This window comes from Scardinius erythrophthalmus, assembly GCF_964197995.2.
Source record: "Scardinius erythrophthalmus genome assembly, chromosome: 25".
NCBI lineage: Eukaryota > Metazoa > Chordata > Actinopteri > Cypriniformes > Leuciscidae > Scardinius > Scardinius erythrophthalmus.
The window spans coordinates 21147039-21167584 of NC_138245.1; the positions used below are offsets into that span (position 1 = coordinate 21147039).

The 20546-nt window shown below is 38.5% G+C and overlaps 2 protein-coding genes across 2 annotated transcripts; one reads left to right on the forward strand and one right to left on the reverse strand.

Moving 5' to 3' along the window:
• Positions 1-575: 575 nt before the first annotated feature.
• zhx3a (zinc fingers and homeoboxes 3a) lies at positions 576-11521 on the reverse strand. Its single transcript, XM_081358030.1, has 3 exons — positions 11205-11521; positions 2275-5411; positions 576-1743 (listed from the first exon to the last, which is right to left on the reverse strand). The coding sequence occupies exons 2-3, from the start codon at positions 5247-5249 to the stop codon at positions 1710-1712; spliced, it is 3009 nt and encodes a 1002-aa protein (XP_081214156.1). The 5' UTR covers positions 5250-5411; positions 11205-11521; the 3' UTR covers positions 576-1709.
• A 1436-nt stretch (positions 11522-12957) lies between these two features.
• Positions 12958-17772, forward strand: fam83d (family with sequence similarity 83 member D). The gene is made up of 4 exons (XM_081358032.1): positions 12958-14324; positions 15516-15683; positions 15811-15935; positions 16263-17772. The coding sequence occupies exons 1-4, from the start codon at positions 13851-13853 to the stop codon at positions 17149-17151; spliced, it is 1656 nt and encodes a 551-aa protein (XP_081214158.1). The 5' UTR covers positions 12958-13850; the 3' UTR covers positions 17152-17772.
• The last annotated feature ends 2774 nt before the right edge of the window (positions 17773-20546 follow it).

A 20546-nucleotide genomic window follows, 5' to 3' on the forward strand; every position in this document is an offset into this window, starting at 1 on the left:
CTCGCTTGGTTTTAGCTTTTTAAAATCTCTTCTAAAATCTGAACATCGTTTCTCATCGAGCATCGAGAACGCAATGCTTTAAGATGTTTTCTGCTTAGAATAATGGGTTGAAGAACTTCCTGTGTTCCCAGAACCGCGTGAAACGAGCACCAAGTCTTGCTTTGAGAACAGGCCTCAGGAAGAACTCGGAGGGGGAGCGTAAAAAGACCCAGCCTGTTTGTCTTGGAAGAACGGCCTGTATGATGTATTAGCCAAGCTGTAGTCTTAGGCAAGGTTTCATTCCTTTTGAAAAGAGCACCGGGGACCTCTCTGTGACTCTTGTGTTCCACAAAGTATTCTAATCATTTGTTCCCTCGGTTTCTTCTTCCCAGATGGCTTCACGTTAATGAAACCGATTGAAGCGACCGAGTGTTGATCATTTTCACGTGCTTCATTTTAGCCCAAGAAAGCGGCAATTAACGTAAATCCTACCAATTGTGCATTTGCATTACTACATTGGAACTTTTGCTGGAATAGACCTTTGCTAAGTCGTTGTGTATACCTTTCAATGGCATGAAATGCATTCAAGACGCCAGTTCTTAAATTTGACATTCTCCATTTATTACCAAAAGATTTGTAATGTGTAGAAAGGATAACACTCCAGTGCACTGTGTTCTTTTAGACAGACCTGCACAATGGGAACGGACGGGAAGGTAATACTGTTAAGTCCAGATATTATCTTTACGTGTTAACTTTTAAAAGAGAAACCACGTTTGATACAAATGCAAATAATAAGGGATGAAAAGCACCTGTTATTCATTTTGGATGGTCTGAACTTAGCAGCATATAAATGATGCATAATGTGTGTGAATATATACTATATATATTTATATTTATATCGTAGCCCAACTCAAAACACAGGGAATATCCAGTTAGCAGAGCACTTGATTTTTGACTGTCTGTGAGAACTGTAATACCCCTCAGATTCTAAGCACAACATTTTAAACTTTCTCCACCATAAATTAACATTTCTTCTTTTTCTTTTTTTTAAGCTTTTCACATATATAATAGTCTTGCTAATGCTTATTTAAAAAAAAAAAAAAAAAAAAACACCTCCGAAGATATAGCAGCAGTTCTGTTGGGATTTCAAACCCCCAATTTATACACACATCAACACAGTTGCTGAAAAGCTTGTTTGTGCAGCCAGTCATAGAAATAGAAAGGTGACGTTTAAGGCAATGTCTGGCCAATTCGTTGTGTGTGCAGACAGACACCACTAAAGCGAGTTATAGTGCATGATTTGTCACTAACTGCTCGATGCTGTGTGGAAAAATAAGCCATGGAGAACTTATTTGATCTGGACATGAAGGAAAACTGGTTGGAATATCCCAACAAATATAGTTAAACCCAAGGCATTGCAGAAGTGCTGATCATCTGACATATTACAAAGTATCACAATATCTAACTGACATTCCTAACGTCCAGTACACCCTCGATAGTGCAGTTTCAAGCATATACATCATAGTTTCCTACACAGAATTTACCTAAATCAAATCAGACCTACATTTGGAGCGGCTACTCTCTGGATTGGCCGTCTTCCAAAAACTCAAGTCCATTGACCGTCACAAATTTTACAATCTCATCTGCTGTCATATTTAAAGAAAACAAGAAATGTAATGTCCAGGATGAATATGGGATCCTCTGCCTTTTCATCTTGCGGAGTGAAGTCCTTAAACTTTCAGAAGCTCTCCTCTCAGACAGTCCCTGTAGGGGGAAAAAAAATGTGTAAGACCAGCCCAAACACAACGAACAGTATCACACCATGAACTCCACAAGAGAGCCGAGATTCCAGCACTTTGCTACACGCAATTTTCATTATTTATTCACGTTAAGACACACTTTGAGTAACTTTATAATTCATAAGCTCTGCCTTCACTAACACCAAAAATAGCCTTTTAAATAAAGCACATAAACGTTCGTGCCAGTGACTAATTCAAAATACTGTATCAAAAATAAGTTGATCAAAAGGCCAAATGCTGTTAATATGCACATAATTTAATTCACATTTCCCAATTAAACTCATTTTAAAATTTGTGTTACTTTGATTACCTTAAACAAAGTAATGTGATGTGACAATCCAAGAGTAGTAGACATCAGTTGAAGACTCAGTCAGTCTCAACAAGTCAGTTGCTAGAAAAACTACAATGGGTCTCTTGGGAAAATGCTCAAAATTAGCTTTTTTAATTTTTCTTAAATAAACTGATTAATGGTCCATCAATAGTCTGCAGCTATTACCTTGATTGACTGTCTTGCGCTTGATGCCCCCTCAAACTCTGGTTGCCCATTGGTTGCTGATGCTCCTCATCCTTCATCTCCCAGTAATCTTGTTCTCCCGCTGTTGATTTGTCTAATTCCGCCATAGCCTCTTTTGATTTTTTCTTTATCGGCAGCATTGGAGTTTCAGAGTCTAGACTCTGAAAAATACTTTTCTGCTCTGAGCGCAGATCAAGTTTAACTTGCTCTGTTTCAAGCCCCACAAGGATATCTGATTGATGTGGTTCGGTGTTACCTATATCAGATATACGCTCTTCAGCCTCCACCGGTATGTGCTGATAGCTTTCGTGCCATTCTGAAGAGTCGTTTTTATGGCTGGGACCACTGTCATTGATCAAGTTTTCCAACGGCTTGCTGATTAGCTGCTTGCTGTTGGTCTTGTACAAACTATCTTCATTGTTCAACGCTATTACGCTTATCTTCATTGGGCTCACGCTTGACTCTTCAGGATGGTCGCTGTTGCTTTCCCATTGGTCCACTTCTTGTATGTATTGACGTAAAAGCGGCATGCCTTGTTTAGCCTTGTTAGTGTTATCGTTTGTGAAGCTATGTAGTGTGTTAACAAGGTTGTTATGCTCACTCTTGTCAGACTTGTAAAATGTATTTGTAATTCCACTGTGCTGTTCAGAAACCCTTCCTTCGTTTTCTTTTTGTGTTATGTTTCTGTGCAACCTTTCTTTATCAAAATGTGATTGCTTGGAGTCTTTGTCTAAGGCAGGTAAGTGCTTGGGGTCATGTTCCTTGTAGTGAATGGCAGTAAAGTCTGTGGACTGGACCTGAGGTGCTCCCAGCAGGATTTCTGGAGGATGTTGCTCCTGAGGAGCAGAAAGGGATGGAGAGGAGTGCTGATTCTGTTCCTCCAGAAGATGCGAACTTGCTGCAGGGTTAGTTTGGAGGGAGCTCTGGGACAAGTTACTAAACGGTCCCCCCAAAGCAGACTGTGAGTCTGTAAAAGCACGTACATTGTATAGTTGACCTTGGGGAGCAAGAAACTGCTTTTGTTCTGGGAATGAGTTTTGGATAAAGCTTTTTCTCAGAGTGCCTGGTTGCTCAGGTAATACCTTGCCCTTTCCAAGGGATGGATCTATGAGACTTCCAGGCTTTGGGACCAGGTTATGGGTAAGGGGTGGTATGAACTCTTTAGTTCGTATGTTGCTGCTGCTGCTGCTACAAATGGCACTAGTGTCAGAGTTGCTTTTGCTGGTGTGATCTAAGATGTTTCCCTCCTTTTTAGTGCAAATAGGACTGTGGCTGGTGCTTTTATAAGTGCTTCCATTGTTATATTTGCTGGTGGTGGCGAAGCTGCTGTTACTGCTTTCTTTTGCATTACTGGATACTTTCTGTTGGCCATAAATGGAAGTTGGACTGAAGTGAGATTTGCTGGTGCAATTTGTGTTCCTGTCATTGACTTGACAATCAATTTTCCTGACTATGTTCGTCAGATTCATAATGCTGCCCTCACTGTAACTGTTGTTTTGACTCTTGGGAGTGCCAGGCAAGCAGCTAATGTTAGTCTTGATGGACGAGCTGAAGCCAGTCTCACCTTTTCCAGTGTGTCCATGATTGCTCACGCTACCTCCTCGGCTTGCAATGTTGCAGTTCTCAGCTGTCCGACAAGATAATTCATTTCCAGTTTCCTTAGTGATGACAGCATGATGGATATTTACCTGTGGCGCCTGGACAACTGAATGCTGCTGCTGCTGCTGCTGCTGCTGCTGCTTAAGGGATGTGGCATGGGTCACACTAGGCTGGCTGACTATGACCCCTCCTTTCCAACCCATTATACTTCCCTTTGGTATCTGTTGTATATAGTTAGAACTCAAAGAAGCGGACTGGACAGAAACACAGTGTTGGGAAATGTGGTGAGGCGACTGATTCTGTGACGTTTTCGGTGTGGCTTGGAATACAGTGTTGAACATTTTTCTACGCGTGTCCTCGATTTCCTCAGGAGACCAACTGATACCTTGCTTTAGCCTTTGGGCCGTGAACCAGAGCTTGATCTGCTCCTCTGGGAAGCCAGAGACCACTGTCAAGTAACAGAGCTCTGCTTTGGTAGGGTAAGGAAACTTACCAAAGGACGTCTTAAGAAAACTGCTTAAATCCATGGCTGGATCATAGGTGGGGATGCTACTTAGAGGGATCATGACCTTTGGGAGCTCAATGTTTGAATCAGGTGACGACGGATTAGAGTTCCACAGAGGACCACGGTTATGCATTCCTGGTATTCCATGTGTGTTTGGGATTTTATGGACCGGAGGGGCAATAGTGCCACAGATGATATCTGATGTTGTTAGGGGTAAGGTCCTTACTGAAGTGCCATTGGTTACCGTTGCGGGCTTCTCGCTGCTAGGGACGGCCCGGTGTACCTCAACAGTATGGGAGACGACAATTTTTTTGTGCCCCCCTTTGGTCATTTTCATTATGGGTGTCTTGGTAATGGATATTCCAGATTCACTGAAATCCTCTTCTGTAAACAGGGTTTGCTCCACTGTGATAGCCCCATCTCTTTTGGTAACCTGCAAGGATACTCTCTTGTGCGTGGTTTGGAGTTCTGGATGTGATTTTGCATTATGTAAAGCAAGACCTTCAAACTTCACTGCTGAAACCTTGCAAGACAGGCAGTAAAAGTTTGGTTGAGCATGAAAGTCCATGTGACAGTTGTCCATATGGTGTAGAAACAGGTTCAAGTCTCCAGACTCAAAGCAGCACAAAGGGCAGCTATATGTTCCCCTTTCCCAGCATGAAGTCTTCGGTTCGGCTTTCAAGAGATCATGGAATCGTTGTGTATCCTCATCTTTTGAAGAGATACTGAGAATGCTGTCTTCGGGTATTGTGGGTAAGAGCTCAGGTAAGCATCCTAGTATGATGTCCTCCCGCAAGTGCTTGTTTTTTGATGGAATCATACAGGGAACGGTGGATTTTCTCTTGCTGGCCATAGTGTAGGATTGTGCAGATGAGTAAAGAGTCAGAAACAAATACTGGAATTGTATGAAGTTGAGGTGTCATCAGCCAGCCGTGATGAACCAGCAATTGGTAAAATCTTCAGCTATCAGGACTTCCCATTGTAAAAGGGAGCAAAGTAACAACTCCCTGTGAACCTAAGGAGAGAAAACATGACATTTTTATATAAAACACTGATACAAAATAGAAATTAATGTCAGCATGGAATATGCATCACAATATTTGTCCTAAATGAGAGATCTCACCAACCACTGTTAAATGTTGATTATAATAAAATCACTAATATGAAGTAAAAACTATTTTTCTCTTTGCCTAGTAGAGCTAAATACAGTTCCTTATAAAGAGCAGAAACATTGTCCTGATGCGCTGGAATAAAATCCGTTTTTTTAATGAGCAAAGAAAATGAACAAAATGTACCTTTAAGAAGTTTTCATTATAAGGGATCTAAAATAAACAGATAGCAAGATACCGTTTCTTGTTATAAATATACTCCAAAAATGTTTGTTTCCAAAAATGTGCGTTTATATTCCTGCATAGCGAATCAAACCCAGTTCTACATATGTTCACACACACACACACACACACACACACACACACACACACACACACACACACACTTAAAATCTTTTTGCTGCACTTTTCCACACACAACACACTTTGGGCAGTGTGGGAGCATTTCAGGTTAAAGTTCATATGTGATTCACATTTTTCTGCCAATTGTTTTTAAAAATAAATAAATATCTTGTAAAGATTCTTAAATCTACCATACTGTATGTAGTTAACTTTAAAACTTAAAATATCGAAAATTTGAAACATCAATATAAATTAATGTGCGTTACTGTAAACCTATAAAAAAATAATAATGGCGCTATAGCCTAGATTGATGAGAGTATGTGTTGTCTCCATCTTGGAAGCTGATAGCAGAGCACATAAATTAGCTTATCTTGTTTGAGCAGTTCCAATATTTCAGCTAAAAACTAGCTGGTGAATAAATCTAGTAGGCTAATATAATTCTTGATTTCCATGCGTTATGCATCTGCAAAAGATTCTAATTAAGCCACCCAAGACTTCTGTTTGGGGTTTAGCTCTAAATTTCCTTGACCTTCTCTTTCATCAGACTACAAATACATTTTGGATGAAAACAATGTGGTGTCCATGTGTATATATATTTTTTTCAATATGGCCAGCTGTCTTTAAAAAAAAAGAAGGGTAAAACCATTCAGAAGTAAAAACATTGCCCAAAATACACAGTGCTCCCAGACATGGCACTGGCAGTGACGTACTCTTTTGCAACTGACTCTTTTATTTCTCATGACGGCTGCCTTCCTGCCAGAAAAATAAATAAATAAATACAAATAAAACTAGGTCACCAGCAACTTATGCTGTAATCCTGGTTCCCTGCATCCAGACGTGGGCATTTACTGTATGTTCAGCCTGCTTATGAGTGCATGATACTCAGATTTCATCAATGGATGTTAACCCCTGACATGAATCAGGGTTACTGAAATTGCACCAGACGGCTCTGAATGGAAACTTTACAAGAAGTTGCGTAATAATATTAACAATGTTCATAAATGTGCGTGTAATTTTTTTGTGTGGAAAAGAATAGAAAAAAACTACATTTGTTAATAAAATATGTGCAACATAACTTACACACAAGATTTATATTTGTAATAAAGTTATAGAGGTCTAGCTGAGTTAAAATCATGTGGAGTTTGTCTGAACGAAAGAGGGCACCTACTATTCTTTCAGATGGTAACAAAAATCTGCTCTCCAGATTCATCTATTATAAACCATAAAATGCTAGTTAACTACAACAGACATATTAATATCTAGATGAAGCTTTGAACAACTAGCCTGATTAGCACCGGACAAGTAGGAGATGGTTCAAAAATGTTACATAAAAAACAGGTCACCCTTCAAAGAATGGGATGCTTTATCTGGCAACCGAGACGTGCGATTAGACACAGGACAAGAGGTTTCCAGACAGTGAGCTATTGAAAAGGGAACTCAGAAAGAGAGGCCTCGTGTTTCAGCACCGGGGTGAACCAGTCTCACACAAAACAGTCTATCCTGCTACTGTGTGTCTCAGTACTTTCGTAGCTTTAGCGGCGAAACTGGAGGCCTTTTTATCCCGGCAACCTGTGGAGTCAAGGCATGCAGTAGATTTGGTTGAAAATTAGCACAACAACACTGACCTACATTTACGTCTTTGAACCGTTTGGAACTAAAATATTACATCATGTTATATGTTTCACAATTAATAAGTCTGGCTCTGCTTAAACATTTTAGATAGTGATGCACAGTATTAAATGCAGTGTGAGGGCAAAGGCCTGGCAATACGGGCCTTACATAATAAAGATCCTCTCTCTCATTATTGATTAAAGGCCGAAGCATCCCAGACTGGACGTCCTTTATTACATAGGACTACGCTGAATAAGCCTGCAAAGATATCAATAGAGTCTCAGCATGAACATCTTTATAAGGCAGCTGTAATAAAATCTACATTTTTCTATGCAGCAACAAAAAGAATTTTCTCATGATAAGGGGTCTAAAATAAACAGATGTTATAAACGGTCACATTATTTACAGCTGCGAGTATGTTTGTATTCTTACATTCAATATTGCACCCAGTTCTCTTTTATTTGATAATTTGCTCACCCACACCCACACCCCCCTAAATCCTCTTCTTTTTGGTGCACTCCTCCACACACACTTCAGGCAGTGCGGGAGCATTTTAGGATAAAGTTCATCTGCGGTTCACATTTTTCCTCCTGTTCTGCTTTAACAATTCTGTAAATATCTTGCATTGACTGTTAATCCGAGTGTCGACCATATGTAGTAAAGTCACTGCTGTGTATATATATCCTAATATCCATCTTCAAATTCAATGAAAATATTGGCAGAAGATTTGTGCGAGTAACGTGCACTGATTAAACCTTTGCTTTTAGCTCTGAATTTTCATGAGCTTCTCTTTCATCAGACTATAAATACATTTTGGGTAAAAACAATGTGGTGTCCATGTGTATATATTTTTTTCCAATGGTTCCAGCTGTCTTTTAAATAAAGGAGGAAACCATTCAGGAATTAGAAAAAAAACCCTGAAATGATGGCCCAAAATACACAGTGCACCCAGACACGACCATGACGTCCTCTTTTATTTCTTAGACTGGATCTGCTTTATTACACGAGGCTGATCTGAATAAGCCAATAAAGATTTCAGTAAATTTTAGCATGAACATCTTTCATAAGTGCTGCATGAATGTGACTTTTGTTTAACGCCAAGAAGCCATAACAAAGGTCAGTGAGCACATGCTGTAATAATTATATTTCTATAAGTACAAGAAAAAAAACGGGTCATCATAAGAGTCTGTCGTGACCATTTTTCTTCATTCTACACAATGGTGCTCCCATTTACGAGGGAAACATGACACTGAGCCGGAAGCCATATGCAGTGCCCTCAATGCTTGCATGCCATTGAAAAATTTCCTGAATGTGTGTGCCAGTACTTAAGATGGGCATGTGACTACATGCCATCATTGTCCGATGCTGTTTGCGAGATATATCAGTGACGGCGTCAAACACGTCCATATTAATTATGTAGAGACTGAAGCACCGCTGAGGCATCCTACAGTTTACCTTCATTATAGGATGCGACTCATTAGCAAAATGCCACCAACACAGGCGTTTTTACCATCAGCTATTTCTGGGCATGTTTAAATCCAGTCAATGAACCTTATGCGAGTAGTACTACAGAAAGCTGGGTGCCATCAGAAGTGCCCGCTTTGCCCCCCTTACCTCGGTGACTGCTGCACGGACTCTTGGGAGGCCAGTCTGTGCTGCCACTCATGTGTTAACATTGCCATAGCAACCCCTCTCCTTTCACTTTCCTTGCCCACAACACACAGAGGGGACTAAATCCTCTATTCTTCACCAAAAAAACACACACACTTGGGGGACATTTTTTGTAGCCCTCCAACCCAAGAGAAACAAAACTCCAAATATTTTATTTGACTGTGCTATTTGTTTATGCCAATATACAAATTGGAACCAAATGAGGATCCATCCCTTTTTCCGCTCTGTAATCATGGCAGTTTTTTTCCCCCACTAACAGAGCACCCCGGAATTTTACAAAAGGCGGTATTTGCGTTTTCAGAATTACTTTGCCAGTCTTGTGACACAAAAATCAGTCATTGAAGGCACGGAAAAGATTCAGAAATCGTAAGCCTTCAAACAGGAGAGAAATAATCATTGACGTGATGTGCTGAGTTTGATCACCGGTGCAACACACTCATTAGTTACAAAAAAGAAAGATGGCGGAGCACCATGAATTGTACTGAGTCAAGTGCCAGGTCTCGGCGAATGCCAGACTCCTCCATACAAAACCGCGCTGGAACAGCTGAAATACTTGTATGGCCGACACTCCGCCGTTAAGCCAAAAGTTTGTCTCAAAAAGTGCTGAGGTTAATACGGGCTTTACGGGGAGGTTTTGGGGATATACTCCTATTGTGGAGCTCATTTCTGTCTGTTACTCCACGACATTCATCCACTCTTTAGATTTACAAATTTAATAAGGTAATGTGAGATATCACAGAAGGACATTTTTGTTATTACATGCACAGTGAGCTTTTCATTATAAATAATTTAATCATTTTGACTGCTTTTATAGCACGGATAGAGGACATAGAGCCTCCATAATTATAATTCTGCTTAGAAAAATCCAGTTGGCATTAGACAGACAATTCTCTTCTCTTAATTCAAAGAATATTACATAAACCGGCAGCTTTAACTGGAAATCAACATACAATAAAGTGCACACACAAGCGACTTAACATTTAGTCCTTCATTTTGTGCCGTCATGCTGTTCTAACTGGACACAATAAGAACAGAGCAAAGTGTGCATGCATGTACAAATCACATTTTTCTTTTTTTTGGTTTTGTTACAAATACTTTGGGAAGGTCACGTTCTAAATGGTTTACTGTTCTCATTGCTCAAAATCAGGATGAAAGGCAATATTGCTATGCCTGATTACAACACTGCAGACCAGAACACTATTCCCACAAGGGAACAGACGTTCACCCAAAAACACAAGGACCTATGGATAGCATGCATACTTAGAATCCATTTTACAATGTTATTCTGCATGCTAACTTTAAAAAGTAGTGTACTTCTTCAGCAGAAAGTGATGTTTATTGAACAGATGCTTGCGAAAGAGAGTTGAGATGAAATGCCATGAGAGCATATCATTCTAAATAATGATTTATTATGTGTGGTATCAGAGCCAGGGTTATGATCTGGAGTTAAATCTGAGTTTGAGTACATTCTGTACCCATTAACAGTTGATAGCGCGTGCTTATCCAGATCTGCGCCAGCTTTAAACTACAGGAACCCCCCGAAGCGTTCGTCATAGTAAAGATCACTTTTGGAAATCGATTATGCGCCAATATTTCCGTGCTCCTCGCCGGTGATCAATCCGAGTCAGAGTCACGGGTCCCATTTTGACCCCCGTTTGAAGTAGGAATCTGACGCGTGACGCTCCGAAATGGACAGACTATAGTAACATCACACAGGCACGTTGTAGCGTGCGAATAATTAAATTGAAAGCAGACGAGAACACGGAGTAACAAACTGTAACAAACTGGTAAGTTAACCCTTTCGCTTCGTATTGAGGCAGTAGTAACCTCCATCCGGCTAGACGTTTTTATCGGGAGTTTGAGTGTATAGCGCGGCGCAATATTTTGGCTATTACCAAAATTTTTAACTAAGCACTCCCATCTACTGTCGCCATTTTATACATAGAGGCGACTTCACGCGCCGCATATGAGTAGAATAACAAGGCACGCTTCTCTATACTAGAACTACTTTTGAGGACTGTTCGCGTCACCTAAATAAATCGCTTTCACTTCTTTGAAAAGTCAAAGTTCCCTACCTTTTCGTCGGCTCTGGTGACTGCGAATGGAAATCCGTTATTGATAAAGAAATGAATAACATTTAGGTTTCGCTCCGCTCCGGGTCTCGGGGGAACAGGAGGGGCCGAGACCTCTCCTCAGATGAACCCTGTGAACTAACGTGAACCCGTCGGGTCACCGCGATAAGGAGCATCTACTGCTTTATGGCACACTGATTATGTGCCCGGCTGACATGGGCGCTGCTGGAGTGGCGAGAAGGGAAAGAAATGCACGCCAGGCGCTCTCAAATAAGGGCACGTGATTAAAGCGCGTCACCCAAACCCAAAATCCTGATCCTACCCCTCTCTGTTCTAGGACGGGCTGAGCAGACACACTGAAGGGAGTGACTCATGCGCAAATGTCTAATATAGCCAGAAATATGGAGCAGCGCTTTCGGTCAGTAGGTCGTATAAGGACGAGGGGGGAAACCAACCTACTATACCGATCATGAGGCATGTGCCTACTACATATAGGCTACTACAAACGCATGTTTGGAACAACCGTATGAAGAGAAAATACGAAATGTTGCGCGCAGTATTACAATAGAAGAAAAAAAAAAAAACAGAATAGATTAGAATCTCTATAGCTACATGACCAAACTAGAAATTATTTTAATGTATATTAAATGTATTAGGATAGCCTACATATTATTAGAATAGAATAGAATAGAATCTCTATAGTTCTGGAAATTGTTGTGCAACATGCAATACATATTATTGTTGGAATAGAATAAAATAGAATATGATATCCATTGCCACACAACCTCGGGGAAATGAATGTGCGACATGTAACAGAATACATATTATTATTGGTATTATCAATAAAATAGAATGGGAAAGTCTCTATTTCCACACAACCATGATTTTGTGCAACATACAATTAAATACATATTATAAATAGGCCTATATCAATATTAACCTATTATTATTATTAGAACAGAATAAGATACTCTATTGCCACAATAACCAATTATTATTGATGTTGCTATCTTGGAGTAATAATCACCAGAAATATTTATACACACTTTTTATTACCAGTGATAATAAATATGCACAGCTGCATGCAAATGTGTCTTCTGCCATATTTACCACTGAGACCACGAACAGTTTCAGAAACACTGATTACAATATAGCCTATTTTGAGAGGGTCATATAAGGTGAAAGTAAATCTGAGAGTTCCCATACTGTTGTGCTCTCTGAACTGATAACAACCAGTCAACCATGAGTGCAACAAACACCAGCCTGTCTATTATCAACAGGTTGTGTGATACTCAGTCCTTGTATGTGGGCACATAAAATACGTATAACGTTTCAAAGTCTTTACTTTTCTTTTCTTAGGACCTGCTATCCAGGGGCTCCCCCTCACGCCACACTGGCAATTACACCTTTAAACGTGCAGCTTTTTTGACAGTACAGGCAGAGATGAATCTGATTGGATAAAGCACGAAAACACCTACTGTCCATTACGAGACGGTTGCCATGCGGTTTGGGCTTTTCCTTCATTAAGGCCTCGGCTCGAACTTTTTTTTGTATTTTTCAGTGTGAATGCATTAGCTTTATAAATATTATATAGAGGACACTGGGGTTAGTTGTCACAATTACGTTTTTTTAGCCAAAAAAAATCTAATGGCATAAATGTGTTTTCTCTAGCACTGGTTTTATTTGTTGATTTTAAAAAATTCAAAAAATCTTACATTATTTTATTTTGTAATAATTTTTTTTTTTTTTTGCTATATCTGTTGAATAATCAAGTGAACATTAAATCACACTATCAAGAAATGGTCAACTATATTATGAAATAAACTATTGAAAGGTATGCAGTGATAAACTGTTCTCTTTCATAAGTGTCAAGTTGGAATGAGTCATGTATTTGAAATGCTTCAAAATTAAATTTATTATCAAAATAAGTTTATTATCAGACTGACAACTTCCTCAATATTTTTCATGCAATGTGTGTGTGTGTGTGTGTGTGTGTGTGTGTGTGTGTGTGTGTGTGTGTGTGTGTGTGTGTGTGACTCAAAGGCCGGGAAACTGCAATATTACACACCAACTGTTATATTGTAGCTTTATAGGCTATTTTTAAAAATGACCCATCATTGGATTATTTATTAATAAGATTATTATTGTTAAAATGTATAATAAAGCATGAAATATATTCAGTAATAACACTGCTGAATAGCCTATCTAAATTTTAAAGTTAAAATAACGAGTTACTTTAACAATGGGAGTTATGGATGAGGGCTAGCAATTTAGACATGCTGCCATAATCTCAGCTGATTTTATATTAACTGTTTATATGGAGTATCATTACATGTATTTTATGAGGCCCTTTAGTTTCCCAACACCACACCATCGTAAATCTTTCACACTCAACGGGGAGAATCACACACACACGCCGCCTTTGTTTGCCTCCGAATTCAAACTCTTGGCCAATAGGCGCAGGGCAGATTGTCCAATGGCGTTCTTACTTGGCAGACACGTGACGCAACAACTCGACTGGCAACAATGTAGCGACCAATGGCTGTCTGGCGGTGGGATGGGTCCTCTCTGAAAGTACAGGATACAGGTGTCCGTGAAAGAGTGTATTATTCAATTTAGGAAACGTTAGTGATTGATAAACTTTCAGTTATGGCTTTATCCCAGTGTCTTGAAGATTCGCCGGGCTGGCGGGCACCGAGGACAGGCCAGGATCTAAACGTTAAAGAACTTTACAATGAGAGACACCGACTCGCTCTGGAGGAGCTGGTCGCTGGTGGAGTCGATTCCTTTATGGGATTCCTGCAGAAAGAGAGAATCCCTAACTTTCTCTCCGACGACGAGATCAGGCGGATTTCTCGCGCTTCTGTTGTGCCCAAATCACTCTCTTCGATCGGAGACGATTCTCATTTGGACCAATCTGGCACTCTGGACTGCTCATCTGTCACTTATTTCCCCGAGGTCTCTGATATTGAGCCCCCAGTTTTAGAGATGGGCTGGCCAGCGTTCACTACAGGCTCGTTCCGGGGAGTCACGCGTGCAGTCGCCTACTTCCAGCCGTGTTATGGAGAGTGCATTTATAGCTGCAAAGAAGCGGCCAGGAGGATGATAAAAAATGCAAAGGAGGTATTGCTTGGCCCGTAGGCCTACTGTACATTTAATAATTAAAACTATGAAGTAGCCTATATATTTAGTTTTACTAGTAAGCCTATTCATTCTAAAATTACTAATAATCAAATAGTGACTACTGTCATTCTAAATTTCACTCTTCATTAGATTATAGTACTTATTCCAAAAGAGACTATCAATTATTATTTTTTACTAGGCTACTAGTTATATCCCAATAGTGACATGTAACTTTTCCAATGTAACTGGTAACATATTTTAATTTAAATTTACCAAATTTAATTTTGAACAGATCTGTTGTTAACACATACACTTTTGCAACTCTTTCATGTTCCAATTGTTGCTGGGACCTATTTTATATTACTAGTAAATATTTAGTTACTATATAATTTTTCTTAGTTCTTATTGAATATGCACTAGTACTAGTTGTGTACTTACTAAAAACAATGATAGCTAATGAATAGCCACTGGTGAAATGGAAAAAGAAGATTGTCTCTGTTTGAATGATTAATTAAAAATATATACTAGTAATTTATAAGGAATGTACAAATGTATTGTCATAACATGTCTTTATTTTTATTTATTTATTGTAAATAAGTTGGGAAATACATTTGTTCTCAGATTTCCCTGCTTAAACTTTTAAGATTATATATATATATATATATATATATATATATATATATATATATATATATATATATATATATATATATAAACAAGCCATCTTGAAATAAAAAAAACTTATTTCAGTTGTTTTAGTCAAAGATCCGTTTTTCAGGTAATGGAAGAGTAAGTTTGTGCTCTGGATCTTAAGTGTGGAATGGGAAGAATGTGCCGAAGCGTCTATCGCACTGAGCTGTTACCTCTAAGGGTCTGAACTCGGAGGTGTCACAACAGGCTCTTCAGTCCTTGAACTGAAGGCGGGTTTTGAGCTGAATGTATTGAGGTTATACCTCCAGGCAGTCTGGATCTGTTCCAGCTTGCATGTACTTAAAGGCCAAATGTAATAAAAAAATCATCAAGGTGTGTAGCCAGCGGCTGTTCAGTCATGACAATCATACGAATGAGCTAGAACATTTGAGTTCACTGATGCGGAAGCTCTAAGCTGTAATTTCAGTCCATGTTTTTAGCCAAAAAGAATAGTAATGCTTTGTTAATGTCTCATTAATCATAAGTGATTTTTATCCTTAGGTGATTGCCATTGTGACAGACTCCTTGACAGACCTGGACATCTTCCATGACCTGCAGGAAGCTTGCACACGCCGCAGAGTTCCTGTCTATATTCTTTTAGACCAGTCTTCTGTCCACCCATTCTTACAGATGTGTAAAAACCTTCGTGTACAGCTTGATGAACTGCTGGTATGAGTTGACAACTTAAAGCTATGTCACTTTGAAATGTCATTATTATCTGTTAAATATTAATATTGTTGTTGTTTTCATATTTAATATATTTAGTATTTTTGTATTATTATTATTTTATTTTTAGCAAATGAAAGTACGGACCATAACAGGCTCTACCTACTACATGAGATCAGGTGCTCGGATCACTGGAAAAGTTCATGAGCGTTTCATGCTGATTGATGGGAACAGAGTGGCTACAGGTTCATATAGGTATTAGGACCCAACATCTTAAAGGGATATTTCACCTAAATGTGAAAATTACATGTTGTTCCAAACATGTTTGACTTTCTTTCTTCTGTGCAACACAAAACAAGATATTTCTAATATATTTAAGAAACGTCTCGACTTTGACTTTTTGTATTGTTCAAAATATTTTCTGTTTTCATTTTTTGTGGGTGTGACATTTGTGACAATGTACAATGATTATAAAGAAACGATCATGAAACATTTAGCAGAAAATTATTAGAGTTTAACTTTACAAATGTCAGACAATAGTCTTGACTAAATGTTTATTTTGGCACTTTCTTTTATCTACAGGTATAACTGGACAGATGGCAAACTCAACAGCAGCAACCTTATTGAGTTATCTGGCCAGATAACTGAGAAATTTGATGAAGAGTTCCGCATCCTCTATGCACAGTCCCTACCACTGCCACCGAATACAAGAGCTCCCTCTAGTGCCAGAAGCAGCGTTTTATATGACCATCTTGTCCTCAAACCACCTGGAACGCCTCCCTCTTTCTTGGCACGAACAACAAAGCCTCAACCAGAATGTCTGACGAGCACTCCAGCCAGACTTCATACCCCAGAGATCCAACAGATGAATAAAGACATTGAAGATCGAGACAGAAAGAGTAACCCAGTTTCTGATACTTCCACTGTAGGTGAAGACTGGATCGAGCAAGAGCTCGGAGAGGAAGCGCTCACCTCGGATGACCGTCCTCGTTTGCCGGCAACGAATGTTACTACTCAGACCCAGACAGTCGATGTGATGATCTCTCTCCCTGTACCTTCCTGCCACATCTCAACCCAAACGACCTGCCACACCGTAGACACGAGTGTGCAAACGAGCACCGACAACAACAAGCCTCAGAGCTCAAGCCCTAAATCGCAAACCTCGTCCAGCAACCTTCAGGAGGTGGACTGTCACCCACCTGTCTGTCTTGCCCCTCAAGACGCCAACCTGAGGGAATGCTTCCTCAAGATCACTAAAGAACGACAGCACCACTACAGCTCCATTCGCTCCAAACTCGACCACATGGTGACACTGCTCTCTCACAAGAGGGAACTAGTGGACCTCACCAACCTGGCGCTGAGGCCCGGCCTGCACAGAGGACGCAAAGGTCAGCAGGAGGGCAGGCAGGTTCACGGTACACATGACAATGTTATTATGGGAACATGGCCCAGGTCGAGATGTCTGCAGTAACATGAACTCTTAGCGCTGGTGGTGGGTGTATTGGTGTTAGTCTGCTGTTTTAGTACTGCACTTTTTTAAAAATCAGAACAAAACTTTATAGATTAATCAGAAAACATATTTTGAATGATGTTATGTGAGAATGCAGTGTACAAGTGACAAATGTGCAAAGATACTGTTTTGTTTTGTTGTTTTTTTACTTAATCTTAATTCTACTTATTTTTCAGGATGAGGGAATTATTAGCAGTCTTTAAATACTGTAGTCAAACCAAAGTACTTTTCTTTTCAGTGCTATTTTGAAATCCTTTTAGTAAATGTCTGTATTTGGTTGTCTCTGTTTCTCTCTGTGTTGTTTGTTTAAAGTTGTGAAGTTATGAAAATGACTTTTTTGAACACTATTACTGTTATATTCATATAAAAAAAAAAGTCACTCATGGATATGTGTTTGATGTGTTTTGACTCTTGGATGATGTTAGTGAAAGGACTGAATCAAAGCAGTTTTGTTAAATTGGAGACTTGATACTTTTACTATGCTTGAGGCAGTTGAATATTTATTTCACCAAGGACAAAGATAAAACAAAAGTTAAATTATTTATGATTGCCTCATATTAATAAAACAACAAATTGACAATTGTTTATTGAAGATTTTTGTGGGGTTATGGAACTTACTTATAAATGCTCAGTTAGTATAGTATATTACATTCAGCTTTAATATATATATTTTTAAACTTTCCAATATAGAGAATTTATAATATACACTACCATTCAAAAGTTTGAGGTCAGCTAGATTTTTTGAAAGAAATTAAAGGGGTCCTATAATGCCCTTTTCACAAGATGTATAATAAGTCTCTGATGTCCCCAGAGTGTGTATGTGAAGCTTTGGCTCAAAATACCCTACAGATATTTTTTTATAGCATGTTAAAATTGCACTTTTTGAGAATGAGCAAAAACGCAGTTTTTATGTGTGTCCCTTTAAATGCAAATAAGCTGCTGCTCCTGGCAAAGAGGGCGGAGTTTCAAGAGCTCCTGTTTTAGCATCTGAATACCTCACACAGACACACACTAAAAAATTGAAAAAAACTTTTAGCCTTTTATGTTCAAAAGGAGTTGGACAAAGATGGAAAGACTCAAGAAAAAGTGACAACAGAATGCAACAGGAGATTTCTGAATGGTTAGCTGATGAATTTATATAACTGATGTGAAGTTAACTATCTTGCAGTCATTGATTAGCATATTATGTTAAGATAATCTACATAAATCGCTTCCAGGGGGTGGGATTTATGTAAATTTTAGGGTTAGTGATGTCACTAACCCATGAAGAAGCTCATTGTAGTCCTTACCAGGCGTTTGTTGTAGGCTAGTCCTTAAAAAGTGATTTTCTTAAAAGAAAATATCTCCCTTTGCTTTGAACTTTGAGTTACAACGATGAATGGTAGGCTAGTGTATATTTAAAAAAAAAATTTAAATATAACTTACCTTCCATGCCTTTGTTAACTGAATGGTGAGGGTTGGGTTATGTTTTCTAAATATGTGTAGGCCTGAATGCTTCCTCAGAAACACCCTTGATCTGATTGTATTAACCATGAGAGTGAATTCAGGAAAAGTGGGCCATTCATCTCAATGAAGAAAAAAACTTCTGGATTTTAAATGAGTGATGTAAAATGAATGAATAACGTGATTTCTTGGTCACTATTCAAATAAGCAAATTTGTGACACTGATCATGTGAACTGTGTACAAAAGGTCAGATGTTCTTGTTTCCACTGAATCGCTCAAGATGCTGGTAATTTGAGACCAGACCTGGACCCCACCATAGTTAAAATAATGTAGTGGATCTCGCATAAAAGGTTTTCATTCTGACTGTTATTTAGGCAAATATAAACAGAAAAAAATATAGACTATATCGTCACCTTCCTAAAATAATTGCCTAAGTAATTTTTTGACAAAAATTATTTTTTTGCATAAGTCATATCCTCATGATGCTGGCCACCTCTGGTAAAATCAACCACATCCTCAAAAAAACATTAACCCTTATTTTAGATCAGCGACTGTGTGTTCACAATGTTCACAGAAAGAGGAATTCTGGGAAGTCTGTCCTCATATAATACCAGCAATAGTCCTTTGCTAACTGAAGAGGGCACTATCATCTTGCACCTTGCCAGTATAGTTCATGAGCTTGGTGTATTGGATAACATTGTGGGGAATTGTATAAAATCTAAGTCATACTCTAAAATCACTTTGGAGGTTAAGACGATGGTTTACTGATAAACAAATCAGAGGAGAGAATGTTTGGTTATTTTACAAATAAGGCACACACACACAACTGTTCAAAAGTTTCTTAAGAAAGATTTTTTCTAAAGAAATTGATACATTTATTCTGTTTTTACTATACTTTTATTGAATTAAACTGATAAAGCCATTAAATATATTTATAATGTTACTGTTAAAAACAATTTCTTAAATTATTAAAATAATGTTCAAATAGTTTCTGTTCTTTTAAACTATCTATTCATCAAAGAATCCTGAAAAAAAAAAAAAAAACTTGCACACACTTCAACTAATAATAATAAGAAAGGTTTCTTGAGCACCAAATGTTAAGGATCATGTACTGAGGATTATAATGGTCTCTGAAGATTCAACTTTGCCATAACAGGAACATATTACATTTTAAAATAGAAAAGATATTTAATAATATTACTGTTTTCACTGTATTTTTTGGTTTAAAAAAAAGCACTCTTCACTAGACTGAGACTCTACTTATTCTTATCTTAATCTGACCTCAACTTTCGAATGGTACTTTATATTTATGTTTTTCCCACACAGGACCGGTCTCTTATTGATTACTGGATCATTTGGAAGATTTAAGCATACTGCCTCATAGCCTAAATGGCAACATATTGACGAATGACCCTCTTAGATGTGTGTTGTTTACTGTAAATCTGCAGTGATTGTATATAATGGATTGTTTATGTGAATTGTAATGACATTTTAGCATGTAAAAGTGCATTTTAAAAATGAATAAACAGGAAATTAAAGCAACGAAGGCCTGAATTAATACTCAAAACAAATTAACATTCAGATGCTGTTTAATACCTTATCATACTTTCAAAAGCCATCCCTGAGGTTTACTATTAATAGCTTGATTAAACAGAACAACAAGTGATTGTTGGCGGTTAATTTTTTATCTTGTTTTCATGAGTGTTTTGAGCCACATCCGCCCCCTCAGGTACCGCTCAACGACTGTCCAATGATCGCAGCCTTAATCACTCCTCTTGAGTAATGAAACCTGCTTACGTTTTTTATACAGTTCACGCTTAATCAGAACACTTACAAAGTCTTTTTCTCTGCCTAAACCCAGCCATGAGTAGGCCCATAATTCAATAATTCAAAATGAGATGAATCTATAAAT

Coding starts and splice junctions, on each gene's coding strand:
- zhx3a (XM_081358030.1), bottom strand. CDS start 5,249: ATGGCCAGCAAGAGAAAATCCACCGTTCCCTGTATGATTCCATCAAAA. Junction 1,744..2,274: donor GCGCAAGACAGTCAATCAAG/GTAATAGCTGCA, acceptor TTCCCCCTACAG/GGACTGTCTGAGAGGAGAGC.
- fam83d (XM_081358032.1), top strand. CDS start 13,851: ATGGCTTTATCCCAGTGTCTTGAAGATTCGCCGGGCTGGCGGGCACCG. Junction 15,684..15,810: donor TACAGCTTGATGAACTGCTG/GTATGAGTTGAC, acceptor TTTTATTTTTAG/CAAATGAAAGTACGGACCAT. Junction 15,936..16,262: donor GTGGCTACAGGTTCATATAG/GTATTAGGACCC, acceptor TTTTATCTACAG/GTATAACTGGACAGATGGCA.